The following is a 23,353-nucleotide window of genomic DNA, read 5'->3' as shown; positions in this document are numbered from 1 at the left end:
GTTTCCTCTATTCTGAAGTGAAACTCTGAATTGAGAATTGAGCATGCTCTAAAGAACGGAAGAAGCCTCAAAGCTATGAAGACAAAACTGTGCATAGGCAAAAACCAGATGTATGCATTAAGGGACAAGGAAGGCAAGGTCACAACCAATATGGATAGAATAGTTGAGGTAGCGGAAGAGTTCCACAGAGATCTGTACAGCAGCCGAGACAGTCAGAATGATAACATAAGAAGCAGTAATAGCCCAGAGGAATCTGACATTCCACCAGTATTGACAGGAGAAGTAAAGAAAGCCCTAAAGGGAATGCAAAGAGGCAAAGCCGCTGGTGAGGATCAGGTAACATCAGACCTGTTGAAAGACGATGGAGAGATTATGTTAGAAAAACTGACCACCCTGTATACGAAGTGTCTCTCGACGGGGAGGATACCAGAATATTGGAAGAATGCCAACATCATCTTGATCCATAAGAAAGGGGACGTCAAGGACCTGAAAAATTACAGGCCCGTCAGCTTACTGTCCGTTGCCTACAAGCTATTTACAAAAGTAATTGCTAACAGAATTAATACGACGTTAGAGTTCAATCAACCAAAGGACCAGGCAGGATTTAGTACAGGCTTCTCAACAGTAGACCATATTCATACTATCAATCAGGTGATAGAGAAATGCGCGGAATACAACCAACCCCTTTACATAGCCTTCATAGATTACGAGAAGGCATTTGATTCAGTGGAGATATCAGCAGTCATGCAGGCACTGCGGAATCAGGGCATCGACGAAGCCTATATAAACATAATGGAATAAATATATACAGCGGATCCACAGCCACTATAGTCCTCCATAAAGAAAGCGACAGAATCCCAATAAAGAAGGGCGCACGGCAGGGAGACACGATCTCTCCAATGCTATTCACCGCGTGTTTACAGGAGGTTTTCAGGGCCCTAGATTGGGAAGAATTAGGGATAAGAGTTAATGGAGAGTATCTCAGTAACCTGCGATTCGCTGATGACATTGCGTTGATGAGTAACGCGGGAGACGAATTACAGCTCATGATTACTGAACTGGATACGGAAAGTAGAAGAGTAGGTCTGAAAATTAATATGCATAAAACTAAAGTAATGTGGAACAATCTTGGCAGAGAAGAGCGCTTTGCGATAGGTGGCGAGACACTGGAAGTTGTAAATGAGTACGTCTACTTAGGACAGGTAGTAACCGCGGAGCCGAAGCATGAGAGTGAAATAACTAGAAGAATAAGGATGGGTTGGGGCTCATTCGGGAAGCATTATCAAATCATGACTGGTAATCTACCACTATCCCTCAAGAGGAAGGTATATAACAGCTGCATCTTACCGGTACTTACCTACGGAGCAGAAACCTGGAGACTTACAAAGAGGGTTCAACTTAAAATGAGGACGACGCAGCGAGCGATGGAAAGGAAAATGATAGGTGTAACTTTGAGACAGGAAGAGAGCAGACTGGGTCAGGGAACAAACGGGGGTTAAGGATATGATAGTTGAAATCAAGAAGAAGAAAATTGATGTGGGCCGGGCACGTAGCACGTCGGCAGGATAACCGGTGGTCATTAAGGGTAACTGACTGGATTCCAAGAGATGGCAAACGCGCGAGGGGGAGACAGAAAATTAGGTGGGTAGATGAGATTAAGAAGTTTGTAGGTATAACGTGGCAGCAGAAAGCACAGGACCGGGCTGATTGGCGGAACATGGGAGAGGCCTTTTGCCCTGCAGTGGGCGTAGACAGGCTGATGATGATCATTACTCCGCAATAATTACCGGAGGCCGCTTTTTCGAACACTTTAAGCGGCAATGGCCTCTTCGCAGGAAGGGCTTCGATTCTCCCATTGGACCCTACCGCCTGTCTCCAATTATTAAACGTTATTTTAATTAGCGCCGTAATTGATGTCTCTAGTCATGTTAGGATGTCTGTTGCTACAGAAAAAAGCAATTATGAAATCAACGCGCAAATATTCCAGTTACCTCATATTTGAGGGTTTTCGAACACATTTCTAAGAACAACTTTCATATCGACGTGTGTACGAGCCTTGCTCACACCCGCCACGGTGGTCTCGTGCTTATGCTTCTCGACTGCTGAACCGTAGGTCGCGGGATCAAATTCCGGCCGCGGTGGCTGCATTTTCCATGGAAGCGAAAATGCCTGAGGCCCGTGTACTTACATTTAAGTGCACGCTTAAGAACCCCAGCCGGTCAAAATTTCCGGAGCCCTTCACCACGGCGTCCCTCATAATCATATTGTGGTTTTGGGACGTACAACCCCCCCCCCCCCCAACAATTATTATTCTACTAGTCCTGCTCACCGTACATGAGGATCCAGTAGCGTGCCGGAACGATGTAGGCCGCGAAGCCTGCAGCCAGGAACATGCCAAGGAACATCCTCGAGACGAACGGATCGGCGAACATGATTGTGCTGAGGGAGCGAAAGAAAGACGCACTTCGTATTTTACTGTCGGGGTGCTAATGAAAAGTTTTTTTTTGCATTTTGATCGCACCATAATATAAAAATGTATCATAATGAGTGTACAACAACCATATCTCAAGTCTTTCACACCCACAATCATTCCTACATAGGTGATTTGTTTCATCTTACTCTTATACACATGCTTTCCCCTTCCGGAATTTTTTTTTAAGGCGAAAGCCTTAGACGCCTCATAAAGCGCGAAAAGTGACTGTCGACGTCAACACGATTGATGCAAGAATCATCATCACATGATCACGTCATCATGGCGTCGCAAGTCGCCAAAATTTGTGATCGTGACATCATGTGATGACGTGATCGCATGACATCGTCGCTTAGTCAAAGGTGGGCCGATCCCGGAGGCAATGCAAAGCCACGTTGAGTGCAGAAAGTTTTCAAGGCGGAAAGCCTTTAATGTCTCATACTCGAGTTCGTCCGTCCGTCCGTGCCCTGGAACGGTGCCAGCTGTGGCCTCTCCCCCTCACACTCAGCAATCACGTGATGGCACAGCGGCCAACGCTGCTTCGTCAGACGTCTCGTTGCAGCAGTCGAGGCCCGGTGATAATTCCACGGCAAGCGGTTTGGAGAAGCGTCCCAAGAATGTGGATTCCTCCGATACCATGGCATAGTCAGTCGAATGGCCACAGGCTTTCGCCGAACACACTTTAAAATTTACAAAGCCTCCTTCAATTTTACTTTTTTTTGGGGGGGGGGGGGTGGGGTGTGTGAAGGGGGGGGGGGATCAGTACACTCCAATGAGAAGAAAAAAAGATGGCTTTCGCCTTCGCGTCGTCTTAGGCAAATGGATAAGGGCCCGTGTGTATTTCTTCTTGCAAGTGGTGCACCACGGTATACTATATGCTGCTTGAAAGAACAAACAATTGTTTGTTAGCGCCATCGTGTGACCATCGATGATGTCCTGTCTCTTCGCTCTGTTTCTGTAGTCAAGGTGATGACTGTCTAAATATAACGTGGTAAAAGTTGATTGGTGCACGGTGACAAGATGAAGGTGCGCGTCAGAACGGTGACTGCATCTCCTTTGACAGGATGTCCAAGGATGGCTTCCTCCTCCTAGTTTAACACGATCTTGAGAAACTGCTCACATGCACGGGCAGAATGACATGTGAAGTCAACCGCTCGAGGTACGAACGTATACAGCATTACTGACGAATTTCGTACAGTTTCGTTTCGACGTACCAGTCATTAAACAATTCACTACCAATACGTATAGTGTAAAAAAAAAATCACATTGCAGTTTCGGCATGGCGGGTGGAGTATCATTTCTGGATTAGCATGCTGCGTTCTGTTTACCGAGTGCTGATATTCAGCCTTGTTGGCGTGACAAGTAGTGACGATGTAAAAGACAAGTAGTGGCGATGTAAAAGCGGACGAGGAGAGCACAAAACGACGCCTCTTTTGTTCTCGTCTGTTCATTCACTTTTGCATTGTCATTGCTTCCCGTTTACGGAAAGTCGCGCGAAAATCAAGCTCTATCGCGACGATTACATCCAGGAGCTCCGGAAGCGAGGGCGCAATAAAATATATTTATGCACCCCCCCCCCCCCCCCCCCGAAAACCCCTCCCTTCATCCCTCCTCACAATTATTTACGAAATTTACCTCTTTACATATATGTGTCACATCACTCCTACAATTCCATGCCCCCCCCCCCCCCCCCCCCTCCCTGCAAAACCAGAACCAGAATCTCCTCCTCCTACCCCCAAACATCAGGTCTCACCTCTTAATCTCCGCATGTTTCCTTACTTTCACATTGCAAAAAAAGAAAAAAGAAGGAAAAGAGAAACGTAAGTTCGTGTCGGCGAAGGGATCAAGAGTGCATGTTCCCAAACTAAAATATATTTGCGAATCCACTGCACTAGCCCACAAAGACAGTACTAGACAGTACTAGTATAGTAGTTAGGTGTTGGCAGTCACTGACTTGAGCAGCCGCTCGCCGTACGAGGCCACCGTGCCCATGGTGTTCTGCATGGTGGCTGCCAGCTCCTGGAGCCGCACCAGCTTGGCCTTGAGAGACTGCCGAGACTGCGTTATATTGGAAAGAAAAGAAAAAAGAGGGGAAAGAAGAGTCTTTCACGCTGCTTCCCTTTTTCGCGCACATCTGTGCACGTCAAGCTAAAACGCGTACCATCGCACTATCTCATACGTCACTCAATAAGCATGGCCCCCGAGATGCCGTAACACTGCGCGTGCGTAATCATTGCGAATCGTAGACAGAGCGTGATACTTCATTCAAGATCATTAAATTTTAAAGCCCCGAATTCGTTTATGAAGACTTGGAAAAAGTTTATCCGAATAAATGTACTATATATACGCTTGCGGCACCCTTAGACAATTGCGCCAGATATGCATCCATAAAAGAGAGAAAAAAAAAAAAAAAACCCGCGGCTCGCGCTTTCTCATCATTCGATGTTTTTGTTTTGTTTTGTTTTTTGTTCAATTTGGTGATATGATCAAAACTGCCGCTCAACCATATCGGCGTTCGCCGCGGTTTTTCTCGCCGTTCTTGGAAACATAATCACAAAAGAATTTCCTGGGTGAAATTAACGTTACTGTATTAAAAAAAAAGCAAGACAACAAAAACGAAAAATAAATTGCCTCATATTAACTTCCACATACAGTAGCCAAACTTTATACCAAGGGGTAATATATGCACAAGCTTCCCATTCCGTATGATATATGAGCACATGTCGCGTAAGGGTTACGAGATGCACGTGACATTTAAACAGAGGAGGAGGAGGAGGAGGAGCGGTGTCCGCGTCAGCAGGAACTAAGATTAATGACTGCGTTTTCGGTTTTAAACCTGACTCCCTGATAACGCGTTCACGTTGTCGCGATCCCGGCAAAAATAAGCCGACCTTTCGCTCATATCCCCGCTGCCTTACACTTAGTGGAACGTTTACGTCGTTCTGAGCAACATTATCCCAGCAATCGAAATGTACGATAAACGGCTTTCGCGTTTTTGGTTTCGTTATAGAAGGCATAAATGTCACTTAAATGAAGCGTGGCCAAGCAAGGTTCGTACTTAGTTCGCTGTAGCCGATAATTCGCTATATCAGTGTTCGTTACAACGAGGTTCTTTCCGTAGTTCACGTCCTGTGGTTCACATGACAATAGGCATCGAGAAATTGGTAAAGTTAGCCACGTTACGAGACGCTCTGTGAGTACGCTGTCCCTCGGTATGTTGCATATTGCGAGAACGAAAGACTCACGCTGTCCTCTTCGCTCTGCTGGCCGTCGTCTGGAAATAACTGAAAGTTGAGAAAAAAAAAAGAAAAGAAAAATAACTATCGCGTGCCATATTCACTCTTGCGTCCCTTTGCAATTCCAGTTGCGAGTAATAAACATTAGTTTGGAACGAGCCCTCGTCACTTGTCTTTCCTTGAAACGTGCCCATGTTCCTTCGTTTCTTCGTGTTGTTCATGCTACCATAAAAGCGCGCTTTTGCTCTCTTTCAATACCGCCGATTACGAACCTACAAATACGCAGCCAACCAAACCGCATATATCCTGTATATTATGATTTTTTTTTCTGATGCATCGCTTGTATCTAAAAATAAGTATGTATGGCATTAAAGATTTTTTTTTTGCAAGTATTTCGAACTTTATATTGCGTGACGCTGCACAACAGTTGGCCGGTGCGACGATGCGTATTTTATGTGCGAGCTTTTACCCCGAATCGCAGGGCACTCGTGTGCACCTGCAGACATGCGCACCACTGTTTTCGGCCAGTGTTGGACACGTTTTGAACTCGCATATATGTAATCGCTCGCGGTGGCGGTGATGATGGTTATGACGAAGACGTGGTACATTTGAGAAAGCGAGCACTATACGTGATGAGCGCATAATTTTATCAGACACATCTCCTTTAGCCCTGGCAACTACATTCAAGTAACGTCGCAATGCACAGTACACTAACGGATTTAAACGCGAAAATTTACGGCTAAGAAATGCGCGTACTTTCGTTTCTAGCGTCTATATATAGTGTGTCAGAAAGGCGTAATTTTGACTCATTAATAATAGCTGGGGTTTAACGTCCCCAAACAATGGTATGATTATGAGGGACGCCGTAGTGGAGGGCCCCGGAAACGAATTCGCCCCTCTGGGGTTCTTTAACGTGCACCTCGAAGTAATTTTGACTCGAACACTCGCATCAGAGCCAACATTACCTTTAGCGGCAAGATTCACCGCGACATAATGCGGTTATCATGAGCAATTGCTCATAGCAGCCGTTATGCTAGAGAAAAAAGAAATGATAGTGCGTTTCACTCCTCTAGTACCGTACTTCATGCATAAGCATTACCGATAATGATAGGAAAACGAACAGCTGCAAGAAGTAAAGCACCAGTGAGTTGCCAGGCATCGTCGTTTCACTTTTTTTTTCCGGTGCTCGCGTGACGCTGTTGTACCCTCCCGACCATCCTTCCCACTCCAGCTAATTGGGGAGGCTTACTCTCCCACCCATTAGAAGAAGCTTGAGCGAGTTAGCAGGGATTCATACTTGTAAGTGTGTGCGCTTCACGATGTTTGGACGATAGACGAAAAGAGTCCTGTCCCGTCTGCTGCCTTTGTCTATCATCCAGACATCGTGAAGCGAAAGCATTTACAAATATGTCTTCCGCCCACGATGGCCCCGTATTTTCAATTCCTGCACCGGATACGTGGTGGCACATCAAAGCGACCAAGTGGACCTGGCCACTGCGTGACGATGTCGTTGCGTACCTCTCTCTCCTCATCGAGAGGGATGAAAATGGCGGCGATCATTTCGGCGAAGAAGAGCAGGGCACCGATCAAGGGCACCATGTACGGCTCGCCCTGCAGGGTCAGCCACGTGAGCAGCTGCAGTGCGCGCCATGCGCGTGGAAGAGATTATTACGCGGGATTCGAAACAACCTTATAGTTAATGGAGCCAATCTGAATGCACGTGTCCGCGCTTACTCGTATATGGCGTGGCACGAAGTCGCTACGTAAGGATTTTGAAACGAAAGCCACATTTTGAGATTCTTCGAAACGCGAGAGGCAGGGGCGTAGCCAGAAATTTTTTTCGGGGGGGGGGGGGGGTTCAACCACACTTTATGTATGTTCGTGCGTGCGTTTGTATGTGCGCGTGTATATATAGGCAAGCAAAACTGAAAAATTTCGGGAGGGGTTTGAACCCCCCTCCCCTGGCTACGCCCCTGGCGAGAGGGTTCGCGTTGGAATGCGCTTAGCATGACAGATACTGAAGGACAAAAAGACGACAAAGAAGGAACAACAAGTGGACGTATACTTGGTACAATAGGACCACTTGCGCCATGTACAGTCGCGCTCAATGCAACACGGGAGCGCGTGGCCTAACGAACTAAAAGAAAACGCATGACTTCCACAGGCCTTTACTTCCTCAACTAGAGGCTGTTCTCTCTTCGCGTTGATCCCAAATAAGAAAATATCATTTGTTAGGGAAATGAAGGGAAGTTGAAGTCATACGCCATTTTTGAGCATGGTGAGGCCACGCGCTCCTGTTGCAAGTCATATATACTGCAGCTCGACTGTACGTTCACTTGTTCTGTCTTCGTCGTCTTTGAGTCCATCAGTAATTGTCATACTAAGCGCATTTCAGCATGAACGTGCACCAACTAGACCCATTCTTTAAGGGTATGAACGTGAGCCGCATTCGCGCGGTAGAGGCTAAGCGTTGTTCGAATGACAAAAGACCGTCCATTTTGGAAGGACACTTCGAACTACTCGCCATTTACTCGCTATGCACATCTTCACACGGTAGTGCATTGCGATTCGAGCAGTGCGCAAATCTTTGTTTTTATACACGACCGCTTTCACCGCGATTACATGCACGCAGCTTCTTTGTCACTTCTACGCTCCTTTATAATGCTAAAGCGTTAAAAGAAACCTGCCACGCCTCGCAGAGGTTGTAATTCCTAACGAGGCTTCTTACCACGAGGGAGATGATGGACCGCGGGATGGACTCCCAGTTGAAGCAGCCGAGGAAATAATCCCGTATCCGCTTGTAGCGCTCGTACAGCGCCTTCAGACGTGACATGTTCCGGGTCAGGGCCTGCGTGTTTCGCCAGCACTCGCGTTCACCGCTAAACGAGTCATCGTTGCTGGACTTTACTGTACACACGCGACACAAAACAAAAGTCCCGCGAAACATAGATGGAACCTAGATGTGCGTGCAAGCTCTATAAGACGTAGACGGTTAGACGGATAGCGGAGGTATATATCATACAGCAACTGCTACATTCTATAACGGTATTTCCAACAACATTGCGCTGTAAACGCTTTTGTATATAGACGAGTTTATTTTTGATTCATGGACGCCGTCATCTTGCGCTCTTATTGTACGTATGGTTTTTGAGTTTTGTTATATATTGTGACATCAAATAAAGAAGGTGATGGGGCATCGAATGCATCTGAAGAACAACCGTTTTCAAGCGTATCAGAGAACTGTACGCTCAGATATCAACTAGCTTAGCTTTCAAACTTTCGCCGCACTTTAACCCCCCTCTCCTTTTCGTTCAGACGAAATATTAACTTTGCACGACAGTTATCTCAGCGAACTGGATAACATTGTGCATGACGAACGTGTAAAGCTTTCAAGCGGATGATTCAAGAAGTTTTCGCGAATGGGTAAAGTTATGCACATACGTGTATGATCTGCGCGCAGCATACGGGAAGACGCAGCCACTTAATCTGCGCTCGCAGACTATTTATTCTAGAAAGAAGAGCCTTAGCGTCAACACTCGGTATTTGTAAAAGACTTATCTCTCAAGCTGAGACACGTTCCTGGCCCACGGACTAAAACGCTGACTCCACATCTCATGCAAGGAATGTGGCAGTACATTAATCGTTCTCCGAGGAACTGGTCTCGCTGAGGTATACTTTAGTCGTGTTCAGCGCTGTGGCGTTTAGATTATTAACTTATTCTTATTTTTTAACGCCAAGTATCATGCCCATGCGCATTATTACGGTATAGGCATGACGTAGTCAGGCGAAACCACTCCAGTACCCATTAGAATGCCCTCTCTTTCTCTCATCTAGCAGTGAAGCTTAACGTAGCCATCTAGAGTAACTTAATGCCACACATATAGTACAGATCTCAATGTATGGAATACTTACAGCCCTCGTCAGCTCAGTGTCGTTGAGCGCCGGTGGACCGGGACCTTTGTCCTTGAAACAGCATATCAGAGCTTTCATCTGTGGAAATGAGATGGGATAATCATGGCCGCCATCTTTATTGAAGAAAATGTGCAGGCAACTTATTCATTGAAACGAGAGTGAAATAAGAAAAAGACAATGTTGCCGTTGTAACAGTAGATATAGCTAAAATTAACCGATATTAGCTAACGTGTTAGCTTCACTAACATTACCAATTGCCAGTTGACATTAGCTAATGCTGGTAGTAAATGAAAAAGTACGGTAGCTTGCTTAAGACATCTTGAGTTCAGCCAGAAATTATCGTCGACACTATCGTGGACGTCATAGGTCTCAGAATACATTGTATATGAAAAAGGAACTACATTAATGTAGTGTCACACGATAACCGTACGCAATCTCTTGCAGTCGAAATAATCCACGCGGTAGCTGCGTTTGTCAGCCACTCCTGCATGGGTACAAGGCTTCTGATACGCACCACACAAGGAAACATCCTGAACAGTTTTTAGATGTGAAGCATCTTATAGCGGAGTTCAATCCGGTGGTGGTGGTGTGCGGCGTGACCACCCTTACTGCGCATGCGCAAACCTTCTCCACTTCCCCTCTCCACTCCCTCTCTCCCCTTTCCCTCTCCAAATCCTCTCTCCCCTTTCCCTCTCCAAATCATTTCTCCCCTTCCCTTTCCCCCTCTCATTTCCATTTCCCCTCCCCCTCTCCATTTCCCCTCTCCACTTCCCCTCTCCCCTTTCTCCCTCACCACTCCACCTCTGAAACGCGGGCTCTACATGACGAAACACTGCTTCGCATCGCCTCATGGTTCCCTTTAGCGGGAGATGGTGTGATTTTTTTTCTTTCAAGACCTGTAGTAGATCCTCAACAAAACGTTGCCGTCTTTGAGAATGGCAACTTCCACGAACTTTGCAGAGTCCGGATAGATCAACACATTTTCGTGCTGTACAGACAAAGCACTTGACATGATTCCAGTAGCCGCATAGCTTAGTTAATGTAGAGGGATCACACGTACCGGATTGTATATGAGGTCTATTTCGAGCAGGATAAATCCTCCCGTGGTCTTGTCGAGGTTCTGGTCCTTGAGCGCGAACCACTGCTTCTTTCCAGAGTCCACCTGGGAAGAGGAGGAAGTACAGCTTCGGTACTGGGAGGCTCTTTTGAAGCTGGCTTATATCAGAACACATCTCTGCTCTAAGAAATACGCTAAATAGATAAGAGCCATAGTTTCGCCGCAAGGGCGAAGCGATGAATGCGATAGCGACAAATTGGAACGTTATACAAAGTAAGGCTATCGGGATACTCCTTCAGGATCCGATCTTGCGTAGCTCTGCAAAACTCTGGCGTAAGGGAACACGGCCGCTCCAGGGAGCGAAGCGTCCTTCGTGCTGTCTATCGTTCCAACGAAAAGTAAGCAGTGAGAGCACAGCACTTACGAGCCTTAGAGGTATGAGCCTTTTTAAGGTATGAGCCGTCCTGCTAATCTCCGTCGAGATAGCGCGCGCGCGCGACGACGCCCGTTTGATCGAAGTTCGCAGTTACTGCCGGAGCGACGCATTTTTTTAACGCTGTGAACATCTTTCAACTCATGCGCTTCTCTAAGGTTCATAAGGTTCTGTCTGCTGTGTGGATATCTTCACATTATTCTTAACGTCCTGAGCCATCTCCGGATTTTACTGCAGCAGACACAGACCTCGAGTAACGTTGCCTCAACCTGTCGCGAACGTCTGTACTAGTATATGTTTTGGCCTCAGGAAGCCAGATCCAGTTACAAAAAGGTGAGGCAACGAGGCAACGACCTTTGCTTTATAGGCTTCGAATGATCTTTCTCGGTTTCTTATATTGCCGTTTTCGTAAAGCTGCGCGACCTGTTTCTTTTCTCGACGATGTCGATATGTCATGGCACCTCACCGATATCAGTGGGAAGGCCACGGTGCCGAGGAACTCCTGCTTCTTGACGTCCGTGAGCACGGTCACTTGGAGCACGGCGTGGATGTCCGTCACCTTCCTGCATTCGAAGGATGGCGAAGGTTGGAATTGCGGACAACACATGCCGGTGCATTATGGCGGCATTGAGATGGCCACCTTCTGGTTAGTGAACGTGTCACAGTCACACTTAACTTGTATGGCGTGACTTCGTTAGAGAAGCTCCTTATGTGACGGGGTGCTGCTACCGCATCAGTAACTACATTACGGTTCACACCGCTTTCAGACGTATGAATATACTATATAGTACTGTTCATTTAGTTCTTACATATAGAAGACTGCAACGTTAAAACAGCCTAAGATGGCGGCACCTAAACACATTAATAAAACAACGTATATATAGAGGCCATCCTTAAAATACCGGTGTTTACGTTTGCGCCGTTTATATTAACCGGGTTGATATCTCAATTTTGTGCGATGCATAGATACGTCGTTGTGGTCTTATATGGCACTGACTGCCCACTCCTGACACGCAGCCACACGTTTCGACAGCTGATAATACTTGTTAAAGAATGATTTTTTTTTTCGAAATTGCATGTGAAACAATCGAGATCACTTTGGAGAACGTTCTGTAAGATATCGCAGCATGATGCGACGTTTGTCGTCCTTTGCCAGCGCTTCGCAGTCTCGGAGGCGCCACTCGGTCACTTCAAGATGTCTGTCTATAGTTTTCCTTAAGGAAAAGCTGATAGGCCAGTTGCTACGGCGTCACGTATACACTGCAGCGCACGTCTCATCGTTTTCCGTTGTCGTCTATGTATTCTACTGCGTTGCAACGTGCGTGATGACTATCTGAACATGCGGGGAGTGTTCCCATTAACTCTTGCTCATTGTTATATGTACTGACGATGACAGTGGAAAGTTCATATTTAACTTCAAATAAGATAGAAGTTCAGGGGATGAAGGAAGCTTGAAGAAGTGAGAAATCCTTGAACACTTGCCCTCCGCTTCTATTCTCGTTTTGGTTGGGGGAGAGAGTATACGAAGCGTGCTCATACAAGCACCAATGTAGGCAGTTGGTGCCTTGATGAATACAAGAACACTCGTGGAAAGGTTGGCTCCGGCTACTCCCCGGGTTCAAACATTTTTCACATTTCACTTCAGTGACATATTTGTCCATCTTACAAGCGGTACATGGTGCTCCACGTGGGGTTGACGGTCTTGGGGTCGCCCTTGTTCCACAGCATCTTCGGCGACAGTTCGACCACGCAGATTGCATTCAGGTTGCTTTCGCTGTGTGGCGGCGCAATGGTGCTGGCCCGGTGCGCTAAAGAGTGAACGATCGAAGCAGTGAGTGAACGAACACCGTAACACTGGGCGGGCAGAATGCGAATTGTAAAGCGGCAGCGCAATAACTCTGAGCGCCTTTTGTCGTCCTCGGAGGTCTTAAAGAGGATGCGACGTTGAGCGAGTGGGTTTACACGAGATGGTACGGGAACACCACCTTTCTTGTATTCAACTTTGTTTCTTTCTTGCGTTGTTCCCATGCATCCTAAATTTAAAAGCAACCTGCTCACTTAAAGATCAAGCAGAATCGCTGCTTAATTTTTTTATTAAATAAAGCAGTTGCATCTTTTTCTGTTACCTAGTTGATCTACGTAAAAAAAATATATACATAAACGAGGACTCGAAAATTACTTTTTTCTAAGCAGATCAACGAAGCACCGGGAATGCACTGTACTGGAGCGCATCCCCATCAATTCGACGTAGATAATTTTTTACCTCACCCTAATGAACTGTGTAGTACTTTCATTTTCCTTGTATTACTGGCGTTGGTCTATAGGACACTGATCAGAATGTGAAATTGTGGAACCATCTGTACTAATAGAGTATGTAGATAAACTGTAGCTCAATGCACCAGGGCGCTTTGGACCGGATGGAGGCGGGCAAACACCTCGTGTGTCTGTTTCAACAAGCCCCTGTTTCTTCTAAGTAAAAATGAACGAGTGAAGTGAGCACACATAGACATACCAAAGTTGCAAACTAAATTGGGATTTAAAAATAATGTTATTGCCGTAGTCTTTCTCTTTACGAGTCATCTCATGCTGCTTTGCATTGAACAAGTTGTTTTAGGAGTGGCTAAACACATCGCGTGTCTATACCACACTGCTTATTTGCTGACGTGGGCGTCGTCTATCGTAGAGCAGAGGACGTCAATCACTTATTGCGACCATGCTCGAATACATGCGTACCTAAAACGATGACTTCGCCGACGTCATGTACCTCGCCTCCGACGCTCCAACGTTCCTGCGAATGATCGAAAGAAATGCGGAAAGATTTTATACTATATACGCCTGTTTTACTGCAATCGTTTACAGGAAGCGTTACCGAGGTACATTATCTGGAGGGAAGTCGCGAGGCGCCTAGGCGTATGGTCACTAAGCGCTAAACCTTGTTCGAATGAGACGTATAGGAGACCGAGAGAGATTTGACCCCACTGTACTCACATAGACGTCCGAGATGCGTTTCCGAATGAGTGCCAGCGTCGCCCGTGTAGGGATGTCGCAGACCTCGGCGAAGTCCTTAACGCCCACTCTTTCCAAGGCCATGCGGAACTTGATCATGCCGGCGTTGTCGTCCAAGTCCTGCTTCACCTCGTACATGGAGCCGTACTGGTAGTCGGCGAGGTTTATGTTGAACCTGCGCGACGAATGCCAGCTTTACGCGTGAACTGCAACCCGGAACAAATGATGTTGGGAAGGCGGGTTATGAGGCGCTCACTGGCTTCTTCGAATACCAACGACAAGAAAGCATGGGCGACTGCTTCTAAAGGTGTGTAAGGTAGCAGGAAGTCACTGATTTAGGTGCATTCAGCGGCGCCTACACACATAATTGTTGCATGCGCATGATGAAGCTCGTCGAACTCCTTCAGTGTGTTCACGTTTTCTCTTTAATTAGCCGAGAACACATAAAACGATGACAGTGAGTGCTTTCTATACTGTGCAAAGCAGTTTCATAAATGTTTTAAGTTGGACAAAATTGAACAATATTGAACAAACAGAGCGGTTAACTAGAAATTTAACCACCGTTTCGAGTCACTTTATTTAAAGTCCGCCTTCACGAGTGACACCGGAAAGATGCCTCATACATACATACATACATACATACATACATACATACATACATACATACATACATACATACATACATACATACATACATACATACATACATACATACATACATACATACATACATACTGCCACGTGCGTTTCTTATTATCACTTTTGCTGCACTCGGTTTTCGCCCACAAAGACTGTCAGCAACGCTCAGCGCAAACTGCGCCTCATTGTTCGAGAAGCTTCCCGATTATTGTAGATCGTTTTGTTAAGATTGCGCGCAAGACGCGAACACTCGAGCTTATTCTAGAACTTGCGCGACAACCAGCGATAACGTTGGAATATTCGACGGCGCATGTATAAATGCCGACGCGCTTCACCGCTTGTCAGTTGATCGACGGTCGACGCTCTGCTCGCCGCTATCAGTCTGTTGCTGTAGTTTGCCTTTCAGTTTCCCGGCCACAAGTTCGGCCAAATAAAGAGTTTCATCTGTGACGTGCTGACTGCTGCCTTCGTCGACGTCACGACCACGTGACAATACATACATACATACATACATACATACATACATACATACATACATACATACATACATACATACATACATACATACATACATACATACATACATACATACATACATACATACATACATACATGTGCAAGCAATATTTAATATCGTCACTGCATGAGCGCACGCGTTTCATTACTGCAACGTTGACAGCAAGAGCACAAAAGCGGCTAATATGTAAATTTTCTTCCCTTACGCGCCTTAGCCCCGGTTCTGAATGACACTTGCTAATAAAAGTGGTGGATAAATCACTCTTGCGCCAGACACTTTGCTTTTTTTATCATGCAAACGTCTCCTTTCACCTCGAGGAAAAGTCATTTGAGATGCGGCCACCCAATAGGATGACGGATCTCTTGAGGCTCTTGGTCAAAATGAACTTTTTTCTTTTCTAAGGCTCGTTAACTATTCTCGAAGGCGTCAGAAGGTTTCCAGGGCCAACGAACGAACTATGCGTGTTCAGAAACAAGCTATAAACAGCAAATATGCATGAAGGAGAGAGACTAGGGACAAGCCAAAGTCTTTCGTATTAGTCTATCATTGTGCTCACGTCTGTTAGTCGTTGTATTTTGTCTACAGAAATGGACTCAAAATTAGTGAAAGCTTCTTTGTAGTTGCTGTTACTTTGTCTTCATGGTTCCCAGCGCCATTAACACTTTTTTTCTTGGCTTCCTGTCGCGGAAACATCTTGCCAAATTGACTCGGAGAACTTACGCCATTCTACGTGCACATTTTAAACTGCCTCGGACCTTTGATGTCGGGACACTAACTGCCTCGATCTACCCTGAAATTATTCGTTTAACGGATATAACCACTTCTTCCGCCTACTTCTATTGCAATGTTCTGAGCATAGAGTTTCCTAAAATGACCTAGAGGGAACTCTGGCGCTGCGATCGTTCAGCCACCATGGGAATGATGGGTAGTACACGGATTTGCCTAGTCTTCGTGCTTGTGGGCTTCGAACGCACTTGTGGCTTTGTTTATTGCTATGTTTTGGTTTTCTTTCAGATAAAAGAATGGATCGTTGTGAACTTTGTGACCAGATTTGAATCGGTGAGCCTAAAGAAGTTAAAGTGGTGAAATGAAACTGCTGATTTTTGCTGAACTTCGTTTTGCGACAAAGCGGATGCAGGCGACGCGGAGCCAAACGGAGCCAAAAGAACGAAGTTTAGACAAATCCGTGTACTACCCATGATTCCCATGCTGGCTGAAGCGCGATGCATTGCAGCTCCCATAGACACTAGCGCCAGAGTTCCCTCTAGTAAGTATTGTAGGAAACTCTATGGTTCTGAGTGCTATACAACTTTAAGTGGAGCGAGCAACGAGTGACCCACCTGTTTCACTTCCAAGCACTTGCGGTCGAGCACTTACTTCCCGTTTTCCAAATATTCAGAAAATGTTCTTTAAAAATCACACCATCTCCCGCTAAAGGGGAGGAGGAAGAGGAGAAAGAAACTTTATTCAGAAAAAATAAAAATTAAAAAAAATTAAAAAAAAATTAAATTAAATGCCGGCAGTTTGGTCGGGCCCTCAGTCCAGGGCTCCGCTGGCACGAGCGGCTCGCTGGACCTGGTCAAGCAAAGCTATTTGGCTCTGCTTGTCCTCGTGCGCAAGCCATGCCCCACTGCCTGTGAAACATGTATGGTTGCTCAGTGATGTGTGGGCTGTCGATGTGTTTGGGCCTCTGGGTGCCCTCCCATGTTATGTGGCTGAGTGTTGGTGCTTGTGAACACCACAGGCAGGTATCTTTAAATCTTGCGGGATACATTCTACTTAGATGGTACAAATTGGGAAAGCTATTGGTTTGTATGCGTCTCCATCCCTGCTTGTTGGCTATCCAAGTCTTTATGTGGAAGCCCATATTCCCTTCTTTGCTTCCTTTGTTGGAGAAGGATATCGTGCGAATTGGAGAGAGGTTCAGCGTCATGGCCTCGCGTCGCTCGGTTGGAGATGCCTCAAGCTATACGGTCTGCCATGACGTTCCCCTCCAATCCTTCGTGAGCAGGACACCATATAACGTGATGATCTCCTGTTATGGGTTTATTTAAAAATTTGTACGCTATTTTAGGTAGCGTTCCTCGGAGAAACATTCGGCATGCCGCCTGTGAATCGGAGAGCACAACCACTGATTCTCCCCTGATTTCTGCGTTGGATATGGCTATGGCTATTGCCGCCGCCTCTGCCACTCGTGTGTAACACGTTTTTACCGACGCCATTGTGGTGTGATTTTGTTCTACTATTGCCACTACATGTGTCCCTCTGCTCGCTTTACTCACGTCTGTAAAGACGGCTTCCGGGCTATTTTGAAATGCTTTGCGTAAGGAGTCTGCTCTTGCTTTCCTCCTACCTGCGTGATACGTCGGATGCATATTTCTGGGAATAGGTGCCACAGTTAAATGTGTGCGTTTTTCCGCATCTATTAGCACCGTTTCCTCGTCACAATATAGCGGTCGCAATGTGTATCCCATCTTTTCCAGAATTCTTCTACCATGATAGCTTGAATTGAGCCTTTCCTTTTGAGATAAATGCACCGCATTCGCATACTCCTCAAAGGTATTGTATATGCCCAATTTCTCTACCCTCTCGGTTTTGGCATTTTTCGGAATCCCCAATGCTGCTTTGAATGCTTTCCTTATGATTGTGTTGATTGCGTTTCGGCATGTCGAGCCCGCGTTTCAGAGGGGGAGTAGAGAGAGGGAGAGTGGCAGTGGAGAGGGGGAATTGAGAGGGGAGTGGAGGGAAGGTGTGTGGAGAGGGTTTGCGCATGCGCAGTAAGGGTGGTCACGCCGCACACCACCACCGGATTGAACTCCGCCATAAGATGCTTCGCATCTAAAATAAAACTGGTACGAAATCTATGGTTCTGACTCAGGGGTTACATCGGATACATATGATGTCGGAACATAAGTTGATTTAAGAGAGGGGCCAATTAACTGTCAGGTTAATTAACGAAAACGAATTGAATGAGTTCATAGAAAGATCAGACGGTTTCCTTGTGAGCAGCTGGGGTCGTTGCGGCACCTGGCGGAGCTGATCTCAACCACGCGCCTCTTTCGACGTGGCCTCCGTGATCAGCTTCGGAAGTGCGACGAAACACCGTTAACCCAAGGAATATACCTGGGCACACGAACGCCGAGGTGCTAGTGCCACCACTAGGCACCTAAGTCCAGGATTAGGGTCGCCCCCAATTTTTTCTTTGTTTACATTTTTTTCGTTCTTACTTTCTGACTTTCACGAAGTGTCTCTGGACACTGCTCAATAGAGGTAATATCCCAATGTGCAGTATTAACGGTTCACTATGGTGGCAGCTAGTGCAGTCCACAGTTTTCACCGATGAGGTGTGTCGTTGTGAATGCTTTAAACTCATGGACGTGGCATGTATATCCTTGACACAATTGGATATGATGCTTGAAGGCACGAAAGGCCCCATATCGACATGTGTAGACATCACGCTCTGCTGGTATATCTCTTTTTCGCTCAGTGACACTACAAGCGCCGATTATTATCTGTGACCCGAGTTGGGCTTGATCAGTGCGACTGTGTTCATTTTTACTGATGCGTCCACTAAAACACCGACTAGGTCGACCACTGAAGCGCGGGTCTGCTCTCACGTAACAATGTTTTGCGAATGATTAGCGTCGCTATATATACAATATATGCGCCAACCGGGACGCAAGTACTCGACAGCTCCGCGAAGAAACGGTGGCCAACTCGAAACACCAGAGCAGTGACAATAAGATACATAATTGGCGGTCCTGAAACCTTTAAGGAAGCAGACAAATTCGCTCTCTAGAACGGAATTTGATGCTAAGCTATAGCGACGAAAGTTGCAGGAAGTTCTTGGGAATTTTTGTAGATTTAGTCAGGCTCATCAAAATAGTGACCTAACCTGCCGATGAAGTCGGATGTGGCCGCGGGGTCCTTGTCCATGACCATGACTTGAAGGAGGAGGCTGTTACCCACCGGCACGAAAATGTCGAACGGCTCATTCCACACCGGATCATTAGTGTCTTCAATGACCTGCAAGGGCAAGCGCACGGTAACGACACTTGTCCAGGCATGCTGCTTAAATCAAACGTTTCCAGTTGCCTTATACGATACATATATAGAGAGAAGAATGTTAAATACTAAGCGCTTAAGTAAAGCACTGCAAGTACAAACGTCGGTGCAAGAAAACAACAAATGTGATCTCCGAAAATACGCGAAACGTCTAGTGTACGAATGCATTAAAACCGTATGTAGTACCTTGTGTGCCTTGCCTTGCAACTGCTTCGCCATATGAGTATGTATTTACCTTCAGAACATTCACTTCTCCACTAATGCATGGCACACGGAAAATTCCACTAGGACCTACTCACACGTTTTGGCCGGTTGTCGGTCCGTTGAAGCGTTTGAATCGATAAAGCTGCACCCTACTTCATATTTTTTTCACACGTTACAGTTGTGGGGTCTGAAGATGAGCCACTCTCGGAACACACGGAGGCAGTCCACGCGGTCGTGGAACCGACACGCGTACATTTATTAAACACTGCTTTTACATCACGGCGAACTCAACAGCCGAATCTAATACATAACTAGTAACCCGCTAAGTAACCTTATACAATGCCAATACAATACACAGATTAACGTGAGAGTTTGGGCGAGTTGGTAGTTCATCGTTGGCTCTTGAAATTTCCTTTACAATACACAGATACACCGACAATACACCGACATTCGACTCACCACGAGGGGTCTGCGGGAAACGAGCCGCGGTATCGCTCCCCACGGACCCACCGCGGGAGACGTCTATGCGCGCACGCTACCAAACCCCAAATAGCCTCGCTGCTGTTTCCTGCACGCCGGCCTAACCTCCCAGGCGGCGCTGCCGGCGCCACCGCGCTAAGTCTACATCGTGCGAGCACAGTGCCACATCTCGCTCGGCGGCTGTTAATGCTAACTGCGGGTAATCCGCGAGGCGCGCGTGCGCCATGAGACGCAAACAACTTTACAGGGGGTGATAGCACCCCCACACAGTTGACCTCAAGCTTAATCACAACGATGGGCTCGCCTGCCCATCGAAGAACCACCGTACGCCATTAACGCGAGGTAAAGATGGTTCCACTGTTAAAGGGAACACTTAAGTGCAGGGCGCGTCCAGATTTCGCTCTCTTGCAAAATAACAGTGGCTTAGATTTGCATTAGACTACTGGTGGTTAACAGTTCAGACACCTTTTGCCTTGCACGAAAGATGTTACCGCATGCACTTGCAGTTAGGAGGCCAGCAATATGAAATATGCTCATTCGAGTGTTGTGTTCCCTTTAAGAGTAGACGGTACTGTACATACGACTCACCTTGCTGACGTACTTCTCGTTGCCCAGCTTGAAGACTACGTAAGGGTAGCAGGACTCCCTGTCGTCCACGGGGTCCAGGTCCCGGGCTTTGAGCAAGAGGAACCTGACCACGGTGTCCTCACGGGCGGCGAACGCTTTCGGCACAGGGCCGAGCTTCGGGGCTCTTCCCGGCGGCTGCTGCTGCTGCGTTCGCTTGCCCGCGTCTGCAGCCTGCTTCCGGTACGCCTGCGCGCTCTTGAGCACTGGACGAAGAGGCCACTTCGCTGGCGTCGGCGGGCAAGGCATCTGTTGTCTTGTGGCCTCCGCTTCACTGGGAGCGGAGTAACTACTGGATGAGGCGGCGTCCGGTCGGACCCGGTCGCCCTGCCTGCTTAGACAAACGTACGGGCTGAATGTGATAAGTTTATTTGTTGCTATAGTGTAGCAACAATCCCTGGTCTGAATTTCACTCTCTAGGAAACTTGTTCGGGCTCGGCACCTCAAAAGTAAATAAAATGAATAAGTTCACTTGAAGAAATAAAAACGAAACAAAGCCATGCGCAGATTCAAGTGATCTCGTTTCGTCTCTCTTTCCTCCTACATATATAAACATACGCAGTAGTACACAGATCTTCTTCCACGAGGAAAATAAGCACAAGTATGTTTTCTTCCTAATCTTTTTCCCATTGAGGGTGTAGGAATGAACACCTCCAAGGAAAGAAGCTGCTGCCCTGACGAAGACAAGGCCACTTGTAGAAACGCCGGCTCAAACAATAACGACTTCAGGGGGGCGGCCGCCTTTCCTAATCACCTGAGGGGGGCGCCAAGTCAGTCCCATATCATTACTCCGCCGCCCACCACAGTTTAATATGCAGGGTTATGACCACGCATGTCTTTAACGATAATGCCTGCCAAGGGCCCCTGATGTTGCATTGTAAGCCCTGCTAACTTCCCACTTATATCCTCGAAAAGCCTGGTACCAAGGACAAGCCGCCGTGAGCAGTACGTCATGGCTTCATTTTTAATTTCTGCATCATTTGCGAAGATCGTTTTCTTTCGGACAAGCCCAAAGGGGAGGGGGGGGTAGCCGGGGTGGCGCTGCAGTGACACCTTGTCTCCCTCTCCCACCTCCCTTATGGAGAATTCTGCGCACGCCTATGTCGTCACCACTGTACTACAGAGGTGGACAGTCACTATGCTACTGGTCAGGTCTACTCAACATACCTGTCCGGTAGCTGGTACCCCGATGCCGCGTTCGGCGGAGGCAACGGCTGGCCGCGATTCACATCGTTGGCGTTGAATACCGGGAAGGGACGTAACAGCGGTGGCACCGGGGGAACAGGAGGCACAGGAGGCACGGACGGTGTCGAACTGTCGGACATCCACGGCGGCTTCCGCACCGCCTGCAACCAGGCCATGATGTTGTCCCTCTTGTCGGCCAGCATTGAGGAACCTGCACCGCGTTCCGCTCAGTGAAGAAGATGGCTTCTGTCTGTTTTGTGCCGCCCTTCGCGAGCAAACGAGGCTCGCGCTTGGAAGATGTCATTGCTGCCGCTGCTGATGATGATGATGTCCTCGTCCTGATGGCGCTCACCCACAAAGGGGGATGGGCCAAGAAACGGGCGGCAGGATGCTTAAGGTAAACACCAATGATACTAGACAAATCTTTAAATTGCGGCTGACAGCACTCGGTGGCGTTGACCCAATCCTCCTTGTACTGACCCCACTGGTGTAGAGGTGAAAGATGACGTGGTTTATGAAAGATTCTTGTAAATGTGCTTTGACAACTCAAAGAACATAGACTATGTGCTTTAAGGTGTTGATGAATTCGCCCTCGCGCTGCCAATTGCTAGCTTCCTGGTTAGCTCAATTGGTAGAGCGACCGCCCCGGAAAGGCGTTGGTCCCGGGTTCGATCCCCGGACCAGGACGAATTTTTCGGCAACTAAGAAGCTTTCTTTCTGAGAAATACATACGGATTTCCCTGTGGCTTTGTGCTACAAACGGGTGGTTGTCAATTTTCCTTTCTGAACCCTTTCGCCGCCTTGTGGGATTTCGCAGGACTGATTTGCAATAACATTATAGTAGTATTGAAGAAACACACAAAAGCAAGAAAAACTTGAACGAATAAATGAATACGAAAAATAATCGGGAGTACTATGTGCGCGTTAAAGAGCCCCAGATGGTCGAAATTTCCGGAGCCCTCCACTACGGCGTGCCTGATAATCATACCCTTGTTTAGGCACGTAAAACCCCAGCAATTATTATTACACTGATCGCTGGTCGCGTGGAGGAGGAGGAGGATACAACTTTATTGACACCATGAAATGGATAGCATCAATTCAGGGCCCGGTCCTGAAGGTTGTAAGGCCCTCCTCCCAAAACACTATCGCACGATTTCGATATTTTTGTATTCGAGAGGAACACACAAAATCTTCTGTCCTAAACGAGGTAGATTTTCAGCACCTTAGGTTTCCATGGCATAGCTCATGGTGTGGCACAAGACAATTAGAAGTTACATTAACTAAATTGCGATGCAGAATTCCCTCTCTAAATTTTTATTTACACAGGCCTGGCTTTGTTCCTTCCCCGCAATGTCGTTATTGTTCGCAAGCAGAAACCATAGAGCATTTTTTCACAGAATGTCGCAGATATCAACATCTAAGGCAGAGATTTCTCGAGCCTCCTTTCCGAAAACTTGGGCTTGAGCTTTCCGTAACGGCATTACTCTCTCTGGGCGTCGGCACTGGGGCACTGCAACAGGGACAT

At 47.0% G+C, this 23,353-nt stretch overlaps 1 protein-coding gene and 1 non-coding gene across 2 annotated transcripts in view; one reads left to right on the top strand and one right to left on the bottom strand.

Moving 5' to 3' along the window:
• The window catches only part of LOC119387893 (multiple C2 and transmembrane domain-containing protein 1), a 28,402-nt gene extending 6,371 nt beyond the window's left edge, over positions 1-22,031 (bottom strand). The window contains exons 1-13 of the mRNA XM_037655457.2: positions 21,811-22,031; positions 20,608-20,995; positions 19,166-19,296; positions 14,097-14,289; positions 13,842-13,896; positions 12,775-12,916; positions 11,575-11,671; positions 10,679-10,780; positions 9,619-9,696; positions 8,435-8,554; positions 5,716-5,754; positions 4,425-4,528; positions 2,330-2,439 (exon numbers count right to left, since the gene is read on the bottom strand). Coding sequence (XP_037511385.2) covers positions 2,330-2,439; positions 4,425-4,528; positions 5,716-5,754; positions 8,435-8,554; positions 9,619-9,696; positions 10,679-10,780; positions 11,575-11,671; positions 12,775-12,916; positions 13,842-13,896; positions 14,097-14,289; positions 19,166-19,296; positions 20,608-20,995; positions 21,811-22,031 — 1,780 coding nt within the window. The remainder of the gene's footprint in view (positions 1-2,329; positions 2,440-4,424; positions 4,529-5,715; positions 5,755-8,434; positions 8,555-9,618; positions 9,697-10,678; positions 10,781-11,574; positions 11,672-12,774; positions 12,917-13,841; positions 13,897-14,096; positions 14,290-19,165; positions 19,297-20,607; positions 20,996-21,810) is intronic.
• A 410-nt stretch (positions 22,032-22,441) lies between these two features.
• Trnas-gga (transfer RNA serine (anticodon GGA)) lies at positions 22,442-22,515 on the top strand. The gene has a single exon. It is a non-coding gene; the product is annotated as a tRNA-Ser (tRNA).
• The last annotated feature ends 838 nt before the right edge of the window (positions 22,516-23,353 follow it).

The sequence above is a fragment of the Rhipicephalus sanguineus genome, chromosome 3 (assembly GCF_013339695.2).
Source record: "Rhipicephalus sanguineus isolate Rsan-2018 chromosome 3, BIME_Rsan_1.4, whole genome shotgun sequence".
Classification (NCBI taxonomy): Eukaryota; Metazoa; Arthropoda; class Arachnida; order Ixodida; family Ixodidae; genus Rhipicephalus; species Rhipicephalus sanguineus.
This window is presented reverse-complemented; position numbering and strand designations above follow the sequence as displayed.